Here is a 24,979-nt window from a genome sequence, read left to right on the forward strand (position 1 = left end):
AATTAAAACAGAATTATTGCCTGTTAATACTATCAGACACACACTGCTTGCACACAAAAGTAGTATAAAGTTATAACAATAAACTACCACAGCTTGCATCACATGTAATCCTTTTTTCCTTAATGTAAAAACACAGCACATAAATAAATAATATGTTGGAGAAATAAAATTGAAATATGGACCAAGTAACATAACAATATTGTTGCTTTTAATTGTTATTATTCATTAGAGATGATCAAACAATTTTGCAACAAAGAGTCAACCACACAAAGAGTTACACTTATAACTTTTCATACAATTACCATCAATTAATTCAGGGGGAATACTTAGGTGTGCATAGTATGTACGCCAGTAACTGCCTACAGGGTCATCCTTTATGTCCTTATTGGTTTACAAAAAGCCTGTAAGCAATTTGTGAGCTTCATGAACGTATTTGTTATTCAATTTTAGTCAACATATTCTCTCCCTGTGTTTTTATTCCCTACAATTGATTGATAGCCTGAATTTCACCATCAAATATTATCAATGGTGATCAGTTTTGATTTATCAGAGGGGCCATCTTCGCATGCAGTTGAGCAGCATTTGCAAAAAGTAAAAGAGATTTGGTGGATTTAAGTATTACACCACCTTTCCACACACAGCGATGGTTGTACAACTTAGAGCAACTACAAAGCTAATGTAAATTATGGCAACCTACAAAAGATATCTAGCACATTTCAGCCATTCACTCTATGTTGGGGTGATCTCCTTAAAGAAACTATTTCGCTACTTCGTGCTGATAGTATGGTAAGCTACCTGTGTCCTAAATGAAAGTAATTCTAGAGGGGGACTTTAAGATGCCTCCAAGCCTTTGAAGCATCTGGTGAGGGAGATGTGGTAGATAAGCAATACCTGGAAATTTTAGGAAATGTTAAATCTTTTTCCTTTTTGGCTCACCCAGGTTCTCTTAAAGCATTATTCCTAGAAATGCTCAACTGCTACAGTTTAAATTTCATTTTCCCTTATCATAGCATCACAGTTTGTATATATACCAACCTACCATTTAAGGGGAAGTCAGATTTTCTTGTCTAGCTGGCCTGACTGCCTTCATTCCACAGCTCTCGTAAGGGGTATTAGATATCTTATTTCCATGCTGTGGAAAGCATTGTCTTCCATATGCAACTTAATAATGACAAGTTATACAAACTGCATTTAAAATGTTTAAATGTAACACCTCAGTGTGTTATATGCACTATTTAAATATTCAGTGTGCAAGTGTAATATGCACTATTTTAAAATACTCAAGTATGAAGACTAATTTGCTTTTTCATGTTCATTAAAAAAAAACCAACTTTGCCACCTGAACTTTTGTAGAAAGCAAACTCAAACTGGGGACAAACATGGCTGAAGCTAATTGTTTCTGAATTTTGAGTCAATATATGGGGGACAAGTTTTGCAATTAACACCAAGATCTAATAAATGAGGTCAACTAACCAACTTTTTACAAGGTACAAATACACAATGTGTCATTTATCTAGTCAAATGCTGAGTCCCATTTTGAGAATAAATTGTGAACTCAACCTTCCTGTTATTAGCATTTCCAGACTTCTGATTTAATAAACATGTAATTTATTTCAAACATAAATCCATACAACTATCATTTATTTTAACAGGATTTTTACCAATTTATGCAAGATTTGCGCCAAAATGCCAAAAACGTGCATGTATTTTAATAACAAAGGCAACAGGCAATCAAATTTATACAATAATAAAGACTAAGTTGCAGCCAACCTAATAAAACCTTGTCTTAAGTGAATATTAAGACTGTGACCCATGATAGCACTTGAACACAAGCATGACTTAAATTGTTCCATAAACTTCCTATGACATCCCCATGTGTACATAGACAATGTAGTTTTGTTGGATCAGGGTCTAACACAGAAGCATTTTCCCCTTATTAGCCAAGATTAGAAGCGATTATAAACTATAAATACACTATAGGTTATGGTTCTGTTATTGATCAAACATCTTCATGCTCTTGGTTTTTTTTTCTTATTTCTACATTTATACAGCCAGAGATTAGACAGAGATTTTGTACAGACAGAGAGAAAACACATGCTATTTTAGAAACAATTTGTGTAGCACAGACCCAGAACATTTAAATATTATTTTTAAGGCAAACATGATAGAACAACTAATATTTTCTCTCTGTGTCATATATAGAAGATACAATCCTATAGGAAACATTGAATATTTATTTCTATAGCTATCATTCAAAACTGGAGCGTAATTACCTAAATGTTTATTTCCATCAACGACCCTATTAATTCCCTCACTACTGGACAGACTTGTATTACAGCAGTAGTTTTAATTGAACATTTATTAAAATAAATGCTATGTCAGGAGATACCACTCCATCTGGCTACACTGGACAGGCATTATTTCCTGAATGCATCTGCTTTATACAACATCCCATACACATCTTACAGACTAAAAGGGATCATGATTATATTGTTGGAAATGTAGTGCAACAGCCTATTCTACAACAGGCTTTTTGTCTCATTGATATTAGCTTATATGCACATTCTGCATAATTTTTTTCCATCCATTATACAGTATACATTTTATTCTAGCCTACGAATCTGACAGAAAGGAGAGAATTTGTATAAATAACAGCTGTTGGAAGGCTGGACAGGCTGTATCTTTTTGTGTGCTCACAATAACAGAAATCAGAATCTTGATAACAAATAAAAATTGGATCAGGTACCTGGTGTTAAATTTTAGTTCTTGAAAATAAAATAAGAAAAATCTACGTACTCCACAATCTAAAATAGTCACCAGCTAACAACCAACTTCTAAGTATTTGAAAGACCTTTTCTGCTTGCTTACTTAGCAGCCAATCATCATTTTTATTGCTGGCATCATGAACAAACACAAACCAGAGGAGATGCTCAGGCTAAGTACAGACAGCCAAAAAGCTGAGGAGGAATCGATTCAATCTACGCAGGTTTCTCACTGTTAGTGAATGAAACTCATGTTTTCTCTTCAACTGGGGAAGGCAGGCAGATGCCAACACTGTCCAAAGCCAAAAGGTGGGGGGTGCTTTTGCACACCTCCCAGCCTGCCAAAAATTGCTGAGCACAGCTGATTGCAGCTGAGTAGGGACCATTCCTGATTGATGTCAGGCACACCCCGCCACCCCCTACTGTTACCATGGACCTTCCTCCACGCCCAGCCCTGGCTCTTGGCCAGCAAGCAACTAGCTCAGGGGGTCAGGGACCAGGACCAGACCAGGGTGTGGGGGCTCCATTCCCCTGCCTCCCATCCACTGCCATGCCGGGATGACAGGTGCAGGCAGGACACAGGCTGGGGAGCAGAGGCTTTGCTGCCTCAGCTCTATAACAACCCATAGGCAGGGCTGATCCAGCTCTGCTGGAGCGGGGGAGTATTAGTGGAGGCTAGCCTGCCCATCCTGTGTGTGTGTGGGGGGGTGGCGTTAGTGGGAGGCTACAAAGTATCCTAGGATGCTGGGGAACTGAGACATAACTCGAGTTGGGAGGGGATCTAGAACAGAAGGTCAATAGACCGGTCTAACCTAAACTGATGAAATCTGATACTACATCCATCCAGGTCTATCTTAAATTGGGTTCTGCCATTTTGAAACTGGTCTATGTGCACTGAACTTCTATTCTGTTACAGGTTTAGACACATCGCTTATACCAGTGTATGTGTAATTTCTGTCCCTACTCTCAGGAAATAATGGCATGGAACAGTTAACCCTCATTTCAGTCATATCAAAATCCTTTTTCTCTTTTCTGAGATTTATCGTAATGGAAGCCACTCTTTTACACCAAAACTTTTTCAAAACAAATATTGCAAAACTTGTATTTTTCTCCTGGCCAGACTTTAACAAAGTCAAAGTATCTACAATCCCAGAAAAGTATGTCCTGGCTTGAGGGAAATTGAGAAAAACTGTTATGTTTACTATTAATGTATTCTCCCAGAACTCCCTGCCTATACCACTGAATTCAGCTAAGGCTGCATTCTATAAGACTTTTAAAGTTTCAGCTGAACCTAAATTAGTCAGTTCCTGTTATTCACTGGATAGCTTTAAAAATGTCCTTCACTGGTGGAGAGGGGGGAACTGGGGGAAAGAATTTAGATTTTTGGAATTTTAATAGATTACTTTCTTTAAAATTGGTTTGGGACAACATGCCTGCTTGTGGTGTTGCTATGCAGGCTCCACAGACTCTGTTTTAAGTCAGAAATTCATCCAAATATTTTGCATTCTTCAATAACAAAGAAAGGCTATTATATTCTTTCCCCACAAAAAAGCACCCTGTTTAGCAGATAGCAGAGAAATGGACTATAAAACATGGCAGTTCTTTTTAGGAGAAAAGTAAAGTAGATTTCTAAGCCTTTCTTCCACCCCCACATACACACAGTATCCTGCCAGCATTGCTCCCAGTGTCCAAATCCCTGAAGTGCTGTTCTTGGCTGCTTCCTTTGATGGTTAGGCCTGGAAGAATGTAAGCGTCTCCAGCTGGTGCTCTTTGCCAGTAGTGGGGTCCTGACAATTCTCAGCATTGAAACCCACCAGGATGTGAAGGCACCAACATATGAGAAGTAGCCAAAACAAAGTGTTTATGATTTTGCTTCTTGTACCATGAACAGTGGATAATTTGGTAAGCTATAAAATCTTCTTTAAAGACTGTTTTCCCCATTGTGAACCAGTTTTGCAATGTGTAAGAGAAAGGGAAAAAGTATGCACAGGGGGATGACATCATACCTCAGGACTTTAAGAGACTGGCAGAAATTTTGGGGGCAGCTTCCCTTTAACAGCATCCTGCAGGCAAGGAATTCTGCAAGAGACAGAGACTTTCTTTTCTGACTTTCTAAAACTTTATTAAAATATTTAAAAAAGTGAAAGTGCAAAGGTATGTAGCCCTTTCAGGGGCTGAGCACAAAACATTTGTCAATAATGAAAATACTCATATCATCAGAGACTGAATTCTTCTCCCTCCAGTGACATTCATGGGCTTACACATTTAGGACTAGCTGTTCATCTTCTACCTTACAGAATACTCCCTCAATAGCATAGTGCAATACACAATGGTCCACATTTTGTTTAAAGGTGAAGCTCCCAAACTCAAATGTGACATGTGCCCGGACCAAGAACCAGAAGAGTTTGACGGTGTCATTGGACCTGGCCCCTGCAAGCCATTTTCTGCAGCTTTTCGGTTCCCATTTTGGCCTGGCCCAGCAGGAAACCAGCCGGGCAGAACAAGCTCCTCCAGACCTCTAGACATAGGATAGAGAAGCTGTATGGAGTCTTGGAGAAGTTCACGTCTAATGCACCAGAGGGTGCTGAGGGCAGCAAAGAGCAGTCATGGCCAAGGACAGCCCAAAAAGGCATGGAAGAGAGTAAGTTACTATACCTCCTCACAAAAAACACAGGTTTCCACTGCTGCTGGGTCTAGATGGTGGACAAAGGTGCTCAAGGCCAGGGCCCTATGAAGTACCTGGCACGGGAGGTTGCCAGTTGTCTTGGCAGTGGGCGGCTTGTACAGACTGGGTTTACTCTGGTGTTGCTGCCATTAGGTGCCATCTCCAGGTTGTGTCAGGGCAGGCAGTGAGGACATGGGGAGGATATATTTTGACTATCTAGGTGTATAGTGCCTTCCCAGACAGGATCTCATAGCAGATACCACCACTTTTCTCACTGAGCATGGGGGGAGGGGAAGGGACAGCAGGGTACTGGGCACACTTCTTACCATTGTCTATAGCTAGAGAAATAGACACTGCCTAGTGATGGGGAGGATGGTCTGCCATGAGGGAGGGATCATTGTGTGTGGAAGTAGTTCTTAAGGGCAGCAAGCACATCCTCAGACAGGACAGATTTCTCTTCAGCCAAGACAGAGTGCAGGCCCAGCTGGTTGGCCTGGGATTTTTCTGAGTGTTGGGTGGACTGGGCTGAATTGAGGAGGTGAATCAGCTTGGTGTGTGAGCAGAACAAGGAAAGGAGGTGGCTTCTGAAGGCAAGGCTTGGTGCCCCTTGCTGCAAGTCCAGGTTATGAACCAGGAACTCCTGCAGTAGCTCTGAAAATTGCCGGTGCAATTCCATCAGGAGGCCCACCAGGACCAGGTGAGGTTATGGTGGAAGAGCGGGAGGACATCCCAATCAAGGCAATTGGGATTCAAGAGGAAAAGTTCCCAATCAAGGTTGAGGTTCCCCACCTGATGTAGTAAGACAAAGGCCAGCCATCACTGGGGGAGGGGTTCACCAGTAAAAAGCAAGTGCTGTAAATCCTGCAGGTGGAAGGCAGCTACCTTTCTCACCAACTACCCAACTCACCAGGCCTTGATGCACTCCATCATTGGTGGGCAGGTGGAGAACAGCCTGCTTGAGTCAGTAATGCTCATTCCAGAAGATGTGTATGAGAAGGCTCTGGAGTCTTTCAAGCTGGTAGGTCCCGGATGGCACATTTATACCACAGCATAGCAGCTACCAAGTTGGTGATGATCAGGACTTGACCATAGTAGGGGAGGCTGGGCAGGTGCCAGTGCCACCACAGTAGTCATGCCTCAGCTTCTTTGCAAAGGCCTTCCCAGTTCTTGGCTAGATAGGCTGGTGGGTCCAGAAAAATGCCAAAGGCTTTGAAACCATTGTGGCAGCAGAACAGGCCTGCAGATCTGTGGTCTGAGCATCTGCTCAGGTGCCCAAGACAAATATATTGCTTTTGGCTCGATTGATCTAGACCAAGGAATCATGCTCATAGGCCCACTGACAGTCAATCAGGGACTGGATGTCATTCTCAAGTCAAGTCAAATCCGTCCTGAGGCTGCTGCAACTGTTGAGGCACCTTAGATGCTGTAATAACTCTCTTACAAGCCTCAGGAGGTTAGTTGAGTTGCTTTGCATCACTGGTGATTCTTCAAGCAGAGTAACCTGGTGGCACCCATCTCCTCTCGAGGTATGGATGGCTGTTGGCTCACTGGGAGCTCATCCACCCCTTGGCAGGTCTTGTTTTTAGTTTTGTTGGGTGTGCACATACCCTCTTCACCCAGGCATTTCCAGCTGGGGGCACTGGATTTAGTCGCCAACAACCCAACCATGGAACAGGCTGTACTTGTTTACATGGTACGAGATAGCAGATCAAGAGAAACCTTTCCTGACTGGCAGATGCCATTCTCACTGCTCCCCAAAACAGTCACATTATCAGCATATGCTCAGGGGCAGGGCGGGGCCAAGGGCTGAGCTGAGGTTGACAGGATAACCAGGCCTGTCAAGTGCTGTCACATCACATACAGCAGGGGCTCAATGGTTAGGACACAGAGCATTCTAGAGAGGGACAACCCTACTGGAAGTCCCCTATATGCTGGGAATGGTGTACATAACTTTCTGCTCACCTTCAGAAGGCTAGAGATATGTCTCAATACAGGATGGTTGAGATGAAGAGAGGCCCAAAGACTTCCAGAGTCTGGAATAACAAGTCGTGGTTGACCCAATCAAAGGCTGTAGGGATCTAGGGGGACAAGGCTGATGTTTAGGCTGAAGCGTTCCACGGTTGCCAGGAGGTCACATAACAGAAACAAGTTTTCCTGGATGGTTCTCCCAGGTATGCAGTATCTGTTTGGGACTACAACCAAGGCCAAGACCATTTTGAGCCAGTTGGCCAGGATTTTGTAACTTGGTACACAGCGGTGTTACTGGTTGCCACTTCTTAATGTAACTGAGATCTCCCTTCTTCGAAGGCAGTGTGTAGATTGCTCACCAGCAGCTGACTGGTAGGATCACATCTTTAAGGTTCTTTTGGAAAATGCACAGGGGGTCCAGGCCAAGGAGGGTCTTGTAGAATTTGATGAGTAATCCATCCAGGTCTGGCACCTTCTCCATGATGAGGCCTTTAGCAGCAGCAATCAGGTTTGCCAATGATAGCTTGTGTTCAAACTCATCAGCCCTATCAGATGTGGTAAGCTTGGAGAGGTCCTAATGCAGGTGCTGAATGGCCTCTGGATAAGCAGCTACAGCTGCAAACAGCTCTGTTTAGAAGCTAATGGCACTTGGTCCAATGGAGTTTTTAGGGGGGCAATGATCTTTTGTTCTGCATGCCTTTTCTCTGGTTGCAAAGGCATTGGGTCAGGGTGTCAGCTCTTGGAAGCAGGCTTGAGTTCCTGTGCCCTAGGCCATACCCTCTACCAGTTCTGTCAAGTGCTTTTTTTGAGGCTTGAACCTCTCATACAGCCCTTGGTCGTTACTGGCATCCCTCAGGGCAGCCTCAAGCTCCATGTCTTTCTCAAGCTCTTGCATGCTGTGGGAGTTGGCACTTGCTATGTATCCTGTTGGCAGAAATTCCTGATTTGTGCTTTTCCCATTTCCCACCACTGCCTCCAGGAGAGGATATCACTTCTTGAGGCTGCCAAGATCTACCAGAGATATGTGAAGCAACCCTGAAAGGTCCTCCTGTAAGAAACATCAGTACAGTGCTTGGCAGCAAGCCAAGTCATGAAAGCCTATTTCATATCAGACCAGGCTGTAGTCTGAGTCTTGATGGAGTAATATGGCTGCAGTGAAGCAAAGGCTAGTGGTGTTTGGTGATAGAGCTGATGAGAGAGAGAGAGAGAGAAAAAAGGGAGAGAAAAAAGGGAGAGATTTCTACCTAGGTTAGCCCAAATTCACATAATGTAGGCCCCAGGCCTATTACAATAAACCGACTATTCCTATTTGCCTGTCACTCTGGCCCCAAAGATAACACCTGCTCCATCTTCACTAGTAGCTCTTAGTCCCCTGCTTATTCTTTCTCACTCTTCAAGGAATAGAAGTCAGTAGAGGAAGGAGCTTGTTGAGGAAGGAGTACTGTTGATAGGACTTGACTAGAAAGAGCAAACTGGACTGATCATTTAAAAAAGGGAAACAGAAACAGCAGAAAGGGCTCAGAAACTCAGAGCTTCCTTGAAAATGGCCCCAACTTGATAGTTCCTTGGTCATTATTAGCTTCTTCCATTGCAGGCTTCTCTGCTCTTTGGAGAGAAGTAACCAAGAGGCAGGGACTCCAGACCTCCCCAAGGGAATTGTCCTCCTTTCTATCACCCCTTATTCTACATTTTTCTCTGTCCTGTTTCTCAACATATTTCTCCAATATGGTACATACCAAAAGCTACAGGACAACTGACAGCTTTCTGAATGTGGGGGTCAGCCCAGAGCCCTACTTCGACTTACCCATCCTGTAGAAAGGAGGACAGGGTGTTACCCTAGATATTAATTCATAGTCTCTAAGGTGGCACCCTGCCCTGCCTTCTGCCTGACTTCAGACTAATGTGATCAGCTACCTTTTTCAGCCATCCTGTGTGAACAGGGGTTAAATAATTATTGATAATGGCAGGGTGGACTATGCTTCACCTCATCAACCACTCTTTGGGGAAAAACAGCCAGGATTAAGCTATTAGTATCTGTCTTGCATTATCTGAATATTAATGTTTGCCATTAAGATTGTTGTGGGAGCAGATACTTAGCACAGGTGTTCAACCCTGCTTTTAGGGAGATCTATTTGGTATGCTGTAGCTAGAGGTAGGAGGTTTGGTGAGCCATCACTGCTTGAGGTGATTTGGTAATTGATAGTCACTCACTGGCCTCAGCAAGAAATGGTTGGCTCTTGGGATTTAGAGGAAGCACTAGGCAGGATTCTAGAGCCAACATGTAAGCGAGCCTCTGTCAGAGTTTTCTGGCAGTGCAGTCACTGCTGGAGGAGCAGACTGCCAGATATGTGCTTTATCTAGCAGCTCTGAGACTGATGGGAAGACAGAAGAAATTATCCTCTCCCAATTCCATCCCCTAGGACAACACATCTACTCTCACAGGTTCAACAACTTCTACTGACCTAGCTCCATCAGGAAATGCAAGTGATTGTGGTCTTCAATACAACACTTAAAGTAGAACCATCCTAGGGAGCTAAGCAAGTAAAATCTTTACTCACAGTCTGTCATCTTTTGTTTTTAGGGTTACCATTACTGACTTTTAGGTGAATGAAGATAGCTTTGGGCTCAGAAGAATAAACTGAATCATTCCAATAGCTCTCAACTGGATTTTGAGGCATCTGAAGCATGTCAGCTACAGCTAGTATAACATCATGTGAAATGCTTTCAACCAGCTTATACCAATGGAACATTAGCTAGGATGTGAATATATCCCAATTACTCATTTAGGACTAATGTCTTCATAATCACATTACGCTTAAATTTGTGGTCAAGATTGAACAGGATTCTACTTTCCTCCCCCTGAAATACACTGGTTTAGTAAGAAATCTTGGGTTACAGGTTGTGGAGAGGTCAGGCTTTAGTCCCTTTTCTGAAATGACCAGAAACTCATGAAAGCGCATCCATACAGGAATTCTACTTAAATCAAAATGTTAGGTTATTTTTTGCCAGAGCAGAATATGGAAATAATAAGTAAAATCAAATTGGTAATTATTTTTACCTCTCTTCATGAAACTACCATCTATTTTCTTACCATCCAAATCTTACTTTGTTTCCAAATGCCTGAATGAAATTCCCAGAATGCTCAGTTAGCTTTTTGGCGGGCAGTTTTACACAGCAGGCAATGCTACCTGTTCAAACTTGTTCCCTGTGATCTTCCTTAGGAAATCACTTACTGCAACAGTGACCCGGTCCTGTCACAGTTTAGCTCATTGAAACGCATCATCTCTGGGAAAGAAGTTATAGTGACTTCTGCAAAAAGTTTGTCTTGACCATGCCATAAATAACAAATATTTTCCTCATTGACATCCATGCTAATAGTGTTGGTTGTTCATAAGAGCTTTGCTAACTCTATATTATTGGAACATACTCCTGTGTTTTTCCTCTTGTGTAAGGTATAGCTTCCTGGTGAGTTCCTTAGATAATCATCATTTTTGTCTTAATTATAAAACTTTGCTTAAAAATATAAACATTTATTGACAAGTGAATACATCTTCATGAAACAACACAAATACAATGGCAGTCTCTATGTGAATTGTTTTCCATGGATGTAAATCAGAAGCAAAGGATTTTTTTTTCAAAGGCTGAAACCATCATCTTTTAATATCATAACATGCTTCCATGATGACATCTTCTTTGGTTTTAAATGGTAAACAATTTATTGGCTTTTATTTCACATAATGTTCCTCAAAACTACATATCTGTTTTAGGTTCCAATCATTTCATACCCACTGAGCTTTATTTTGAACCCATAGGGCACAGATGAATGTGAAAGCAAAAGTGGTGAATTCTTTTTTTTCAAAACTTTTGCATTAATCATAAGCTCATAAGATTTTGGGTTTGAGAAATACACAATGAAAAAAAGAAGCTACAACATGAAACTCCATTGAAAAATTTGGTTGCATCCAAATAATTCAGAAAGTCTTAGCTGTGGAAAACAAGGAAAGTTTCACAGAATCTCAAACTTATTCAAAATGAGCTTGTTAGCTGAGGTTCAAATGAAGAAAATCTAGCTGAATTACCATTCAGCCCCCAAATGAAAATGCTGCAGAGCAGGGACCAGCAGCCTCTTCAAGCCGGAGGTCAGAATTTCATTCCAGTCAGGTGTGCAGTTTCAGCCATGTGCCAGCAATGAGGGGCATTTGCCTGTGCCACGGCCAGGCAGATGGGAGTTTTGCTGGTGCCACTGTTGCTTTTACCAGGACCCCCCTCAGCCCCAGCTCGAGTGCAAGCATAAACTTCAGCCAGAGGGGAGCTGTACTGGGGCCGGGAAGCTGGGAACTATGTTGAAGCTTCGGTAGCCAAATCGATTCTGAGGCGATTCAGTCCAATTCGGCGCCGAATCTCTGACTCCGAATAGAATCAGGAGACCAATCAAAAGGTCCAAATTGAATTGGAAGCCCCCGAATCAATTCAGAAAAGATTAGGCACTGCTTCAGAGATTTGATCATAGATTAAACAGGCAGCAGTCCTCACCATGCTGAATACAGCTGCCTCCAGCTGATAAGTCTGTTGTGGTGGGTGGAGGGGGGAAGGAAGGGGCATGGGGGGGGCAGATCAACACCCCCACATCTGGGAGTCCTCCAGCTGCCCAGCTGCAGTACAGCTCCTCAATCCCCAGCCCCAACATGGGTGTGGGCAGAGCCTTCCAGCTCCATGGGCGAGATCCAGTCACACTATTAGCCAGATCTGGCCTGCAGACCATATGTTGCCAACCCCTATTGTAAAGCACTGTATTTGGGTCTTAAAGGAGCTGGGAAAGCTGTGGACAGCAGGCTGAAATCCTGATGGACATCTCACATTGCTGTTAAACCATGTTTTTCAATTTCTCACTTGGAGTGGTCAAAGAAATCATATCCATTTGTCCTTAGCTAGAGAAAAGGTCACACTGATGCTCATAAAGTTTCCTATGGGTGATGAGAAGGAAAATGGGAAAATAGCTATAGACAAAATGGTCATGGTGAGTACCTCACGAAGACATACACTGAATCGATGAGGAGCAGCTGCCATATATTTAGTAAAGAAATCAGTAAGAACACACATACCTTCCCTGATTTTCCAGGCTGTCATATGTCCTTCAATTTTACCTCTTTGCATGTTGTTTATGCTTATTTTTTCAGGAGTGAAGATGAGTAAAGCTCCAACCATTTCCTTTTAGAACAATCCTCCTGTTTTAGAGCAATTCTTGCTCTTACTGGAATTCTGTTGTTTATAGTTTTTTTTTTCATTCATTACAGTGGAGGCTGCATGATGTCAGACTCATCAGTCAATAGATTTTATTTTATTGGCCACTGTGTCCAGGCAATGAAGATCACTACAGACATTTAGCAAGAATATTTTTCTCCTTATGAAAGCTTTTCTGCAAAACATGATTACAACCACTGTCCAAGGAGGTAATAAATTTGCTTGAGGTTAATTATTCTTTTGACTGTGATAGAATACCTTGGCCTAGTTTTTCTTGAAGAAATGTAGATAAACATGACTTAATTATTAAGTTTTCCTTAATAATTCAGTGATTTATTTTTTGGTTATCTTGTTAAAAAAGAGTTATGAAGGGAGACAGATCTAAGCTTCAATATTTGGATCCAGACTGAAAATTCTTTGAAGCTCAAGGAAGTTCAGACCCAATTTTGTGCTCAATTCTATATCCTTTTGAATAGAAATCTAAAGACTGAGAGACTTCCTCTCTTATCGACTCTTTACAGCATGGAGAAGATAACAGCAACAGAATAAAAAAGCCCTACTAAACACCTTGACTGTGGCATAGGAAGAATCCCCTGGCACAGGCATGGTAATCATTAGCTATAAGGCCAACTCCCCAGCATCCTCCCTGCCCATATGCAAATCATGATACATGGGTGGGTTGGGTACAGGGATAAAATATGCAGCCCTGAAGTGATTCTGGACAACATTGCAGCCCACCAGGCTAGGTAAGGCTGCTATAGCTTAGATTGGCTCCCAGGGATGGCTAATGCTATGTCTGGAGGAGTGACTCCGGTGCAAGTAGCCATACCTGGCCAAGCTTAACTTCATTAGGTACAGTACCCATAGCAGTGAATCTGTATAACTTAGCTCAGGTCCCCTAGTGCTTACTCTGGTGGCTAATGTGCTATGAAGCTTGTGCTACTGCAACTTCATTATCACTGCTGCCTACACTAACTGGATTAAAGCTAGCTTGGGTACATTACACTTGCTATACTCACATTTTTTACTGCGGTGGAGATACAGCCTAAGTTATGCTAGACGCCCTTCAGCTCCTGACAGCCCAAGACTGGAAAGATGAAACAATGGTTGAAGCATAGAATCTCACCTAAAATACTGAACAATGAAATTCAGAAGCCAGAGCAGGATGAAAATTACATACAACTCGAAAAGTTTTGGACCATAAGGCTCATTAGTTTCCTTATACATTTCTATATGAAAATACTTTCTTTCAAAAAACATACAAAGGAGTCTGTTTCTGGAAGAGGTGCACACACAGGGCATCCCAGGGTGTAGAATTATGTACTTAAAGCAAGAAAAATGTTAGTCACTCAGCTCTCCAATGCTCGGAATAGAATAGTTAAGATGAGAAGGAAAATCAGTGGCTTTGCAACTAAAGAAGCCAAGAACACTTTGGTGTAAGACTATTTTCTTATTCAAATAACACAAAAGCAGCAGCAGCAGCAGGATAGGTGGAACGGGATTCATAATAGCCACACAGTAATACTGAGCTGACAAAACATACCAGGCTTGGGGAGACGGACCTTAACTTTGACTAATCATGCACATACACAAAGCACACATTGCAACCAACAGTCATTCTCCTGCTATACCTAACACATGTCACAAACTTTCATAATTCCAGTTGGAATAAGACAACAGCAAGTTAGATTCTGGATCACTGTCACTGTGTCACTTACATAAGAAGTTGCACAAGAGAACAGTTGGCTATTTGAGTAATTTGAATGGATATGTCAGTTTTCACAACCTATGATTTGAGGTAAGTGCCCTGCTATTATACAGTAGTTCTGTCAAGTAGACTGGGCTGAGAGCATATCACGACCTCTTTTCAGAAAATGCTTCCTTTCTCCCTGTTCACTGAGAGGCTCTCCGCCCCCACGTCTGCTCCTGCAACCCAACAATGAAGAAAATTAACATTTATATCTATGTAACCTGCTTTACAATCCAAATATAAAGAGCAGCAACTCACAGAAGCAGAAATATTATAATTCTTTACACAACACGTATTTGATCTGATTTTAATGTATAAAATATATACCCTATTATTAAACATGGTATAAAACAGCAAGGTAAACCCCAAATGCCTTAATCAGTTAAAATCTCACCTACAATCAGGCTCTGAATACAGATTTCAGGATACAGACAGTATGACTTACCTCTTAATGCCACTGGAGAGTAGGTGGGGAAAGGAGGGCACATATAGCAGGATGCAGAAGGCAGAGCTTTAAATGTTTTTTCTACATACCTACCAGGTGGCTCGTGAATGCTGTGATGGTGGGGCGGAAGAATGTCTCACAGGAGTGCGGGGGGGTGGCCCCAGTGTGCTCGGCAGCAGACCTGGAAGTGGACCAAAAGCACTTCCGGCCTCCACGGCTTGGAAACTGGTGCCTCCTGGGTCTGGGGGGGCACCCAGGATCCCCCCACGGCCAATCGCTAAGCCAGGGGGTTGTGGAGGGGGCATCAGCGCACTCCCTGGCAGACCCAGAAGTGGACCAGAAATACTTCTGGTCCACTTCCGGGTTCACCAGTGAGCACACGGCGGGGGGGGGGAGGGGGGCCCTTGCCCCCACTCCTGTTGGATGCTCCATTCGCCCCAGCATCGCAGCGTTCATAAGCCACACCTGGTACCTTGAGGTATGTAGAAAAAAACACTTAAAGGTGTGTCTATGGCCAAATCACTCATTCTCTGAATCAGATTTGGATTCAGCTAAATCGAATCAGGGACAGCAATCAGAATCAATGAACTGAATCACTGTCCCTGATTCGGGCCAAATTGAAATCAATTATGGCCCGTTTCACACACCCCTACTATCTTGTGTATGAGGCCATTTACAATCTAGCCCAATATTTTTCTTTCTATAACAGTTTCAGTGAACTGATTTAAATACACTGGTTTAGATTTAAATTGCATCAGTTTAAGCTCCTAGAATGGGTACCTAAACTAGTTTAGCTTAAACAAGTTTTAAAACAAACTGGTCCACACAAAATGATTTAATTAAAGCTGTGGACAAAAAATGATATGCTATATTCAAAGTGGTGGTGGGGATTTGTTACTTAAGAACTTGTCTGAGCTAAACAGAAGGAAGTGCTTCTTCTGTACATTTCAGTATAAGTGGAACCAAACTGGTGAATGAAATGAATTTAAAGTTTAAGAAGTCTATCCCCACTTACACTGGCATAGGAGTGCACAGATGAAACAGTTATATCTGTTCAATATAAGCTGTAGTAAGATAGTATAATTTGAAATCAGCTTAATTGTTTCATAATTGGTTAATGTAAATTGGAAAGGAGGAACCACTGGCCTGGAAGATCCTTTTTTTTTTTGCTACTGGATAGTTCTGTTGAACTGCTGAAGCTGTGCTTAGCACAGCTTTTCAGTTTGGGGTAGAGGGAGGGAAATGATCCACTTCTATGGCTTTCTGGCATGAGCAGGTTGTCCTTATTCTGACTTTCTATGTTGTTCAGCTGGGTGGCTGAGCTCCTTTACTAGTGTTGTCCACCTCATTGGGAATGATATAAGAACTCTTACATCTGGGCACCAATCTTGGTTTTGCTGAGCCTGGGGGATCTTTCAGGTAATCAGTGAAGCAGAGCTATGTATTTTGTGGCTAAGCCCAATTTACTGAGCTGGTCAATCTGGACCTTGTCCTTTATGCCAAACAGAAATAAAGTTGAACAGAATCATACATAATGAAAACATTAGAAGGAGGCAAATTTAGATTTACCCTGATAGTTAACTGACAGATGAAGAAATCCATCCCTTCTGCAACTAGTAGATCATAGGTGGTTGTATCCCAAAGGGATAAAAGGCAAAGCTATCTCTTTTTACTGCTTCCTTTTCCAGGAATCTTCTTCTGTCACAACCAGTAGGCTTTTATAGGTGCCCAGGCAAAAGAGGATGGATTTTGTTGTAACACTCTATTGGACTATAAACTGATGATATTTGTTTTACCTGTGCACTATCTTGGATGAACAAAACAACATTTACATCTGGGATCAATTTGCTTGAAATTAAAGTGCAGCTGCTATATCTTTTCTGCATCAAAAGTATAGTGTTAAGGCTATAACATACAGACAGTTACACATTACTCTGCATTGTAATATTTAGATTTGTGTCATTTTCTATCTGAAGTAAAAAGCATCCTTAAATAAATGAGTGATCTTATACTACATATTTTATGGGCTGTGTGTTCAGTAAGATATATTTATATTTGCATGTGTATATACTTGTGTATCTTCAATTTCAAACTGTATATTTAAAAAGTTAAAACTTTAATGCTTAAACAAAAATACAGCATATGAATAATTTGGGTTACATGCATAAAAATGCAATTTTACAGTTTATGGTAGGGTTAGATAAGTTCTTCATTATTCTCAAGGAAAGCATAAGCTCTTCAAATTAGTTACTGAAGAGCTTTCTTTTCCACTGTACAGAAAGGCACTCTTTTGATAACATACTCTCTCAAGCACTGCTACACAACCTTTTTGACACTGAGGATCACACTAGCAACTTACCAGGAGCCACAGGGCAGCATCTAATTAACACATATTTACATTAGCATATATAGGATTCCTAAGAAAAGATAGATGCACAGGTTTTTTAATTTACATGTCGGGCCCTGCAAATCTACCCAGTAGTTTTCAAAATACACATAAAAACAGTCTTTGAAGGCTAAAGTTTAAAAGGCATCATCACCAAAACCAATATAATGATGGGGATTTATTATAGACTACCAAGTCAGGAAGAGGAACTCTTCAAGGTGTCCAAAAGTTATGAGATGGCACTGATGGAAGACTTCAGTTTTCTGGACACCTGCTGGAAGAATAATACAGCCAAACAGAGTCAAGCAAGCTCCTAACTTATGTGGAGGACAACTTTCTGTTCCAGATAGTTTAGAATACAACTATGGAAACACCTACTGGATCTTATTCAAACCAATAGGGAAGAATTGGCAGAGGATGCCAGGTGACGAGAAACTTTGGTGGAACAATCATGATGTGATAGAATTCATGATCCTGAGATGGGGAAAGCATGAGGTCAGCAGAGCAAAGTCAACTAGATTTCAAGAAGGTGGATTTCAACTGACTTAAGGAGTTAATAGGCATAACACCATGAGAAAGACACACTGAAGGATAAAGGTGTCCTATGGGGGCTGACAAGGTTTTTTGGGTAAATCTGATATTTTTTTATTAGACCAACTCATATAGTTGGATAAAAATCTTCTTTGCAAGCTTTTAGGCACAAACACCCTTCATCAGGCTGAGGAAACGTCTGCAGTTGGTGTGTGCTCTTCTTAGGTGGAATAAATTAGTAAAGAAGCCAGGCGCTGGTATGCATGCAAGAAAGCCAGTCAGTGACAATGTAAATTAAGGAGTCAATGGGTGAGAGCTCAGTTGGGGAGCTGGGGGGGGGAGGGGAGGCAGGATGGGGAAAATGAATCTAGCTGGTAAATAGTGGAGAGGTACCTGAGGAGTCACATGCTAGGCAGGTTATGCATCATAAATCCAATGCCTATATTTAGTCCATGATTTTTTGTATCCAATAGGTTGATGAAGTGAAGTTCGTAGGCTTGTCTGTTAAAAGTGTTTTATAAATTCTATTTGAGGATTAGAACTGAGAGATCAGAGAAAGAGTGGTTGTCTTGTGAGAAATGTCCCCTCCACAGGTAATTGGGTATTCTTGTCTTTGACATATTTCCAGTGTGCATTCATTCTGGTGCGCAGTTGTTGTTTGGTCTCTCTCATATTTTCTATCAGAGAATTTGATGCACTGGATGAGATATATGACATTTCTGGAGGTGCAGCTGTAAGATCCAGGAATTCTGATAGTTCTATTGTGGGGTGTAGTAATTGTGGCAGTGGTGGAGATACTTTGGCAGCTTTTACATTTCTTGTCATAGCATGGTCTTGATCCATTTGGTATGCTTTGGGCTGTAGGAAGTTTCCTTCTGGTGATGAGGTTGGCAAAGTTTGGTGCTTGATTAAAGGCTAGGATGGATGGTTCTGGGAAGATCTCTTTAGGAATTGGGTCTTCTTCTAGTATGGGTTGCAATTGTTTGGGGCTTTTCTGTATATGTTCCAGGGAGGGTTGATAGGTCATAACCAGTGGTGTGTGATTCATGAGGGTTTTTCTTCTGTACTGCAGCTATTCTTCACGTGGTATCTGGGTGGCTCTTTCAAGAGTGCAATCTCTCTCTCTGGAGGAGTGGCCTTGTTGAGTGAAAGCCTTTTTGAGATTTGTGAGGTGACGATCCTGGGTATTCTCCTCAGTGCAAATTTGGTGGTACTGGAGGGCTTAGCTGTATATTACAGCTTGATTGGCGTATTTAGGGTGATTGCTGGTTCTGTGCGGATATGTATGTTGGTCCATGGGTATCTTGCATATCGTGGTCTGTATTTTACTATTCTGGATAGTGATCATTGTGTCTGAAAAGGATATGTTGGTGCTGGAGTATTCAAGGGAGAGTCTGATGGAGGGGTGATGAATTAATATCCACAAGTACAGGGTAATTATAAATGGATCCATGTCAGAATGGCAGGAGGTTTCAAGTAGAGCCCCACAGGGTCTATCCTGGGCCCAGTGCTGTTCAACATGTTTATTAATGATTTGGATGCTGGAAGAGAAAACTCCTTGAGCAAGTTTGCAGAATATATAAAACTGGGAAGGACTGCAAACACTGGAGGACAGCAGTGCTGTTCAGAAGGATCCTGACATTGGAAAGCTCAGCTGGAGCTAACAGGATGAAGTTCAATGCTGAGAAATGCAAGGTGTTATATTTTGGAAAGAATAAAAGCACAAATACAAATGGCATCTGTCTGGATGGCAGCACTATGGAAAGGGATCTAGGAATCTTGGTACATCATAGACTCAACCTAAGTCTCTAGTTTGATACAGCTGCACAAAAGTTGAATGAGACTTTGGGCTGCATTAGTAGGAACATGTACAAAACACAGGAGCACAGGTTAGGCCTCATCTAAAGTACTGTGTGGAGTTCTGGCCTCCACATTTTGAAAAGGACATGGAGAAGTTAGAGACAGTCCACAGCTGAACAACCAAAATTATAAAGGACTTTGAAGGCAAGCCACACAAGAGGCTGAAGGAAATAGACTTGTTCAGCTTGGGGAAAAGACATGCTATACAGTATATGATAGCAGTGCTCAAATATATGAAGGGCTGCCATAAAGAAGAGGGAAAACACTTTTCCTCTTGTTCCAGAGAGCAGGACATGGACCAATGTCTTGAAGTTGCATCAAAGCCTAGTTTGCTTGGATATCAGCAAAAACTTCTTCACTGTTAGAAGAGTGAGGCAATGGAGAAGATTGCCTAGGGAAGTTGTGTTATCTCCATCATTGGAGGGGTTAAAGAAGAAGTTGGACAAGCACTGGTCAGGGATGATCTGGGAGTAGCAATGCCTATGCCAGGGGCAGGCAATTATTTTAGGCAGAGGGCCACTTACTGAGTTTTGGCAAGCCATCAAGGGCCACATGACAGGCAGCCAGGGGCAGATATATATTAATTTTCTAAATTTTTTTAGGGGACCCGTGGGCCAGATAGAATGGCCTGGCAGGCTGCATCTGGCCCACGAGCCGCATTTTGCCCACCCCTGGCCTATGCTCTACTATGCTTTCTCCTACTTCTGAGTTTGGCTGGTTACCATGGGGGAAACTTATTTCCTGACCCATCTTAAAACATGATTATGGGGAATTGGATGGCTTAGTAGATTGGTAAAGGATACAGAGCCCTTTAACTATAAGTCACTGATTGCAATTTGGTCTTAGTTGTCAGTGGCAGAAAATCAGTACTACTTGAGGGTCCCAATGGTATTTTGGGGCATTTTGGTCAAATATATATATATATATTACAATGCAAAATAGAGCGACAGGTAGTATCTTGTTTTGCCATCAGCTATTTCCATGAGGTTAACAAGGATCAGACTCCATGGCTGGATTACTCCACATCCTGGAAGACATCTATTGGCAGATGCACAGAATACTATATTGTTAGATAGATTTATTTACAAGTAAGCTTTTGGAGGGATGGCACTTGGCAAAAGCAAGTTTACCACTGTCAAAACTCTAGGAAATATTCTGGTTTCAAGCTTCCTAGCCAGCATGTGTCTGTCTCTTGCTGCTTCCAAAATATTGCTTTATACTGCTCTGTATGATAATCCCTCTCCCAACATATCAAATTCAAATTGGATGCCCAAAATTAAGTGAGTTTCCATCCCTATATATAGATATAGCAGGTTGCTCAGCCCATTAAACTCTCTTTAATTAAGCTGCCTAAACATATTTAGATTTAACTGAATATTAAGGCACCAAACTTTAGAAATTTATCCCAAGTCTGAGAAAGCTCCCCTTCAAAAGTCCCTTCTCTATTTCTGGTTGTACCCTCCCAACTGTAGATAAATACTGTAAGTAATTCATAGGCATCCTCAGGTTGGAATCATATATCCACCTGTACTTTAAACAAAAAATACCACCACCTTTTTCTTTTTGAAAGGAAATTATATATGCTACTTAATACAGTAACTAGAGATAAACCAAAAGTTTGTATCCAGATTGAAATCTTTCCTAAGTTTTCTCAGAGGAAATTATTGTTTCTAAGGTTTAAATGGTGATCTCTACTTCCATGGCCCTTATTTTTGTTAAATAGAAAAGGGGGACAAAATGTTCAGTGTAGAAATTGTGGTGCATAGGGCAGGAGTTTAGTTATAATTAAGATCAAAAGATGCTTTAGGGGTACATCTACACGTGTGCTTTATTGCGGAGTAGACTTAGCTGCACAGTAGAGCATCACTGTCTCCATGTGTGCCAGTACTAAGGCACAGTAAACTAATTAACCTTGCCACAAGATACAGCAGAATAATTGACTGCAATCAAATGCACGTGTGGAAAGTGACCATGGTCATACATTGTGCCCAGTCAGGTAGGGGGCAGAACCCTGTCAACCCCTCCACCACCCAACACTGCCACCTAGAGCCCAAGGCTGACCCACTGTGTCCCCTGCCAGCCCAGGCCTGGCCCACCCTGGCTCAAATTGCTGCTGTCCCATGTGCACATGTAGATTCTTGCCTGGGAGAAATTTATTTCAGCTCAAAGTGTTCCAGAGTGTATTTATTGTCTTGCCTTACTTGCATGTGTAGATGTACCCATAGGGGATCAGTAGCTAGATAATCACAAATATATATTTACAAAGAGAGGAGATGCATAAAACTTTTTTTAAAGTAATGTTTCTTTGAGCAATGTGACATTTTTTGCTTTCTTGAAGAAGATGCACAGAGTTGCCCTGGAGCTAAGATGTGCCATAATCTTCACCATATACCTTGAAGATGAAGTTGAAAAAATGCAGCACCTCAACAAGATAAATCTCTTTAGTGTCCCACTACCCTCTGATCTATCCCTAGAATAGATCAGGCTGAGAAGAAAGGAACAATTCAAGGTAATCCTGCAATATCTGAAGTAGGATCCAATGACCACGGTCTAATAAAATTCCATGATCGCAGTATCAAAGAAAGGTTGTTGAGAGATCTTAAAGAGTCAGATTAGATGTCTGACCTTTGCCTACTGGTTGGAGGAGATAGTCAACCAATTAGACTAATATAGTTTCTTTGCTGTACCCAGGCCAAAAAACAGATTGAAAGGGTCAAGGAAGTCAAAAGACTCTACATGAAACTTGAATTACCATGTCACAATTTTCTCAATAACCAAAAGGTTAGAGAAAACGTAACAGTTGCTAAGAACATAAACATTATGAGACAGATTATCAATCAGGGGACAAGCTTTTTCAAAAAACAGGTTTTTCAACAATCATTTGTGTCCTTTTTAAAGGACAAAAATCCTTAAGTATAATGAAACAGTCTGTGGCCTGTGGGCTCTAAAAAGTAATTTCTAGTCTAAGTAATAACACTCAAAATATCACTCCACTGTCCCTCTTTCTTCCAACAGGTCAATAATTTCAACTAAAAGCCTCAACTTCATTCAACGTATGTATTTTAATACCTAATATGTTAATTCCATTTTAATTTTAATGTTTTTACTCTCCTTAGGAGTTATTGCTTAAGGTCACTGTCAACTAGACTGACTGTAATTACTTGTAAATTACATTGGCATAGTTCATTCTATTAGGGTAGGCCATAATTATCGTAAACATTATATGAATCTATAGTTGCTACTACTTGTGTCCTTAAACCCTGATTGGAGCCCATAAACATTTCTGAATTTCAAATATTTCTGTCAGTAATTTTACAACATGTAAATTTTTGGAGGTCCAAGTGTATTTGCAAAGGCCAATCACTCTCATGTCTGAAAGCTCATTTGTGGACAACAACAGCAGAATTTAAATATATACCATATTTGAAACTATTTGTTATATCTATATATGTGTTTGGAAGTTTGCCATTAACTTCAATAGAGCCAGGGCTTCATCTCAGTTTATAAAAGCCTTACCTCTCTGGCCTGCCTTACCAACAACTGGAAAAAGAACAAAATGAGAAGAAAAGATAAATGGATGCACAAAGAACGGGCTGTAGGGGCTCCACACAAAACTACCTGTCATCTTACTCTCCCCACAAAAATATTGTGGAAACATACAAAAATCAGCTTACAGCCAATATTAAATCAAAGTTGTAGCTTATGCTCAACTGAAGAATGTAATGATAGAAGGTCTATAAACAACTAAACAATTCATTTGGCACTTCATTTGGATAGAAAGGCCTTCCCAGCTATCTGGGCAGATACTATCTGGAGAGCAGCCTCAGGCACATTGATTCTATTCCAGTCTTCCTACAACTACACTATCTGTTTAGACACTGGATCATTTCAGAGAGTGGCAGGCAATGTTATAGGCATCAGTCAAGTGACCATAAAAGAATGTCTCAGACAGTTTCGGAATCCCACGATGCTTCACATTGATAGAAATATTCATTTTCAGCTTGCTTCATAACAAGAGAAAGTGAAAAATCCTTTTCTCTTACAAAAATACCCACGATGCTAGGAACACTGACAAACATTTCCAATGGGGGCAAAAACTGAACTTCACCTATTATTCTTGTGTTTAAACACCCAAATATAACTGGCTTTTTTTTTCTGAGAAGTGCTGAGTAACCCTGAGCCTAATGGTGTTTCAGAGGCTCAGTATATTTGAAAAAAATCAAAGCAAAGAATTTCATGTAGAAGCCTACATGGAAGGTTTAACATGAAGCATTACAATTTTGGCCATTCTTCATATCTATTTATCCATTGGAATCTTGTCATCAAATGAGAAGACATAACTATAGATAATTAAGAAATGTAACCATAGTGGAGATGAATTGTGTGATTTTACACATTAACTACATTAAAATCAAATGCACAGTATGTTTGGTTTTATATTTCAGGGAAAAAAAATACTGAAGCATACAAAAGATGTGCAAGATATGGGGTTGGGCTGGTTTTGGGATGGTACAGCCTGGAGAGATGTCTATATATACTGCTTAGAAGGCACTGAGAACCTTAGGCCCTCCTCCCTATGCACATCCCATGCTCCAGGTAAGGAGAAATGGAGTCAGATAGGAAAAACTCTCAGCTCTCTGCCTCTTTCTCAGAAACAATTAGCATTGAATATATAGGGTGAAGCTTTGAACTTTCCCTATCCATATGGGAAGAAAATACAGGCCTAATTTTGAGGTGAGCTGTCCACCTTTTTGCCCTGTTTGCCCACCATGAGCTTTAGAAAGTGGTAGTTAATTTGGGGTAATCCTGGAGTGCCTCATGCTTATTTTAATTACTATTAGTTGATTGCTGATTCAGGAAGGAATCTCACTGCACTGAAGAATTGGCTACCTGTTTTGGAGGTTTTGACCTCCCATATCAGCAGTCAGGAAGTTTGCTTGACTTGAAGGATGTTTTGTTTATTATGCATGTATATCCAGAGAAGACCATCCTCTGAGAGAGACTGGGTTTAGGCCTTCTAAAGCCCCTGGTATATTACACAGATTGATGGTCCCCAATATAATTGCAGGAAAAAGAAACATTTGGATAAATGTTAGACACACATACATAGTTCAATTTTTAAAATTTTGAGTTTTGACTTAGATGGGGCCGCTGTTTAGCATTCATCTCCTTTTCACTTTCAGAAAGCAAGCAACAAACAAAGGGTCCCCAAATATGTGACTTTATCAAAACCAATGGTAGAATTTTATAACGTTTTTTATTAAAAAAAAGGCTATTAAGGGCCATAATCTACTCATTCTCTTGTCCTGAATGACTGCATTTATATGGGATTTTCTGCAGGTTCAGGGTGAATTGAGAGGGATTTTCTTTC

The 24,979-nt window shown here is 41.1% G+C and overlaps 1 protein-coding gene across 3 annotated transcripts in view; it reads right to left on the reverse strand.

Annotated features, from left to right (window-relative positions):
- MGMT (O-6-methylguanine-DNA methyltransferase) overlaps positions 1-24,979 on the reverse strand; it is a 361,778-nt gene that overhangs the window by 14,153 nt on the left and 322,646 nt on the right. Inside the window, exon 7 of one of the 3 annotated variants that reach the window (XM_019482897.2) lies at positions 12,706-14,562. The exons of the other annotated variants lie outside the window; for them this stretch is intronic. Within the exon in view, the coding sequence (XP_019338442.1) occupies positions 14,530-14,562 (33 nt within the window). The 3' untranslated portion in view covers positions 12,706-14,529. Of the gene's footprint in view, positions 1-12,705; positions 14,563-24,979 lie in introns of those variants that run through there. 3 annotated transcript variants of the gene reach the window in all.

Source organism: Alligator mississippiensis, chromosome 6, assembly GCF_030867095.1.
Source record: "Alligator mississippiensis isolate rAllMis1 chromosome 6, rAllMis1, whole genome shotgun sequence".
Lineage (NCBI taxonomy): Eukaryota > Metazoa > Chordata > Crocodylia > Alligatoridae > Alligator > Alligator mississippiensis.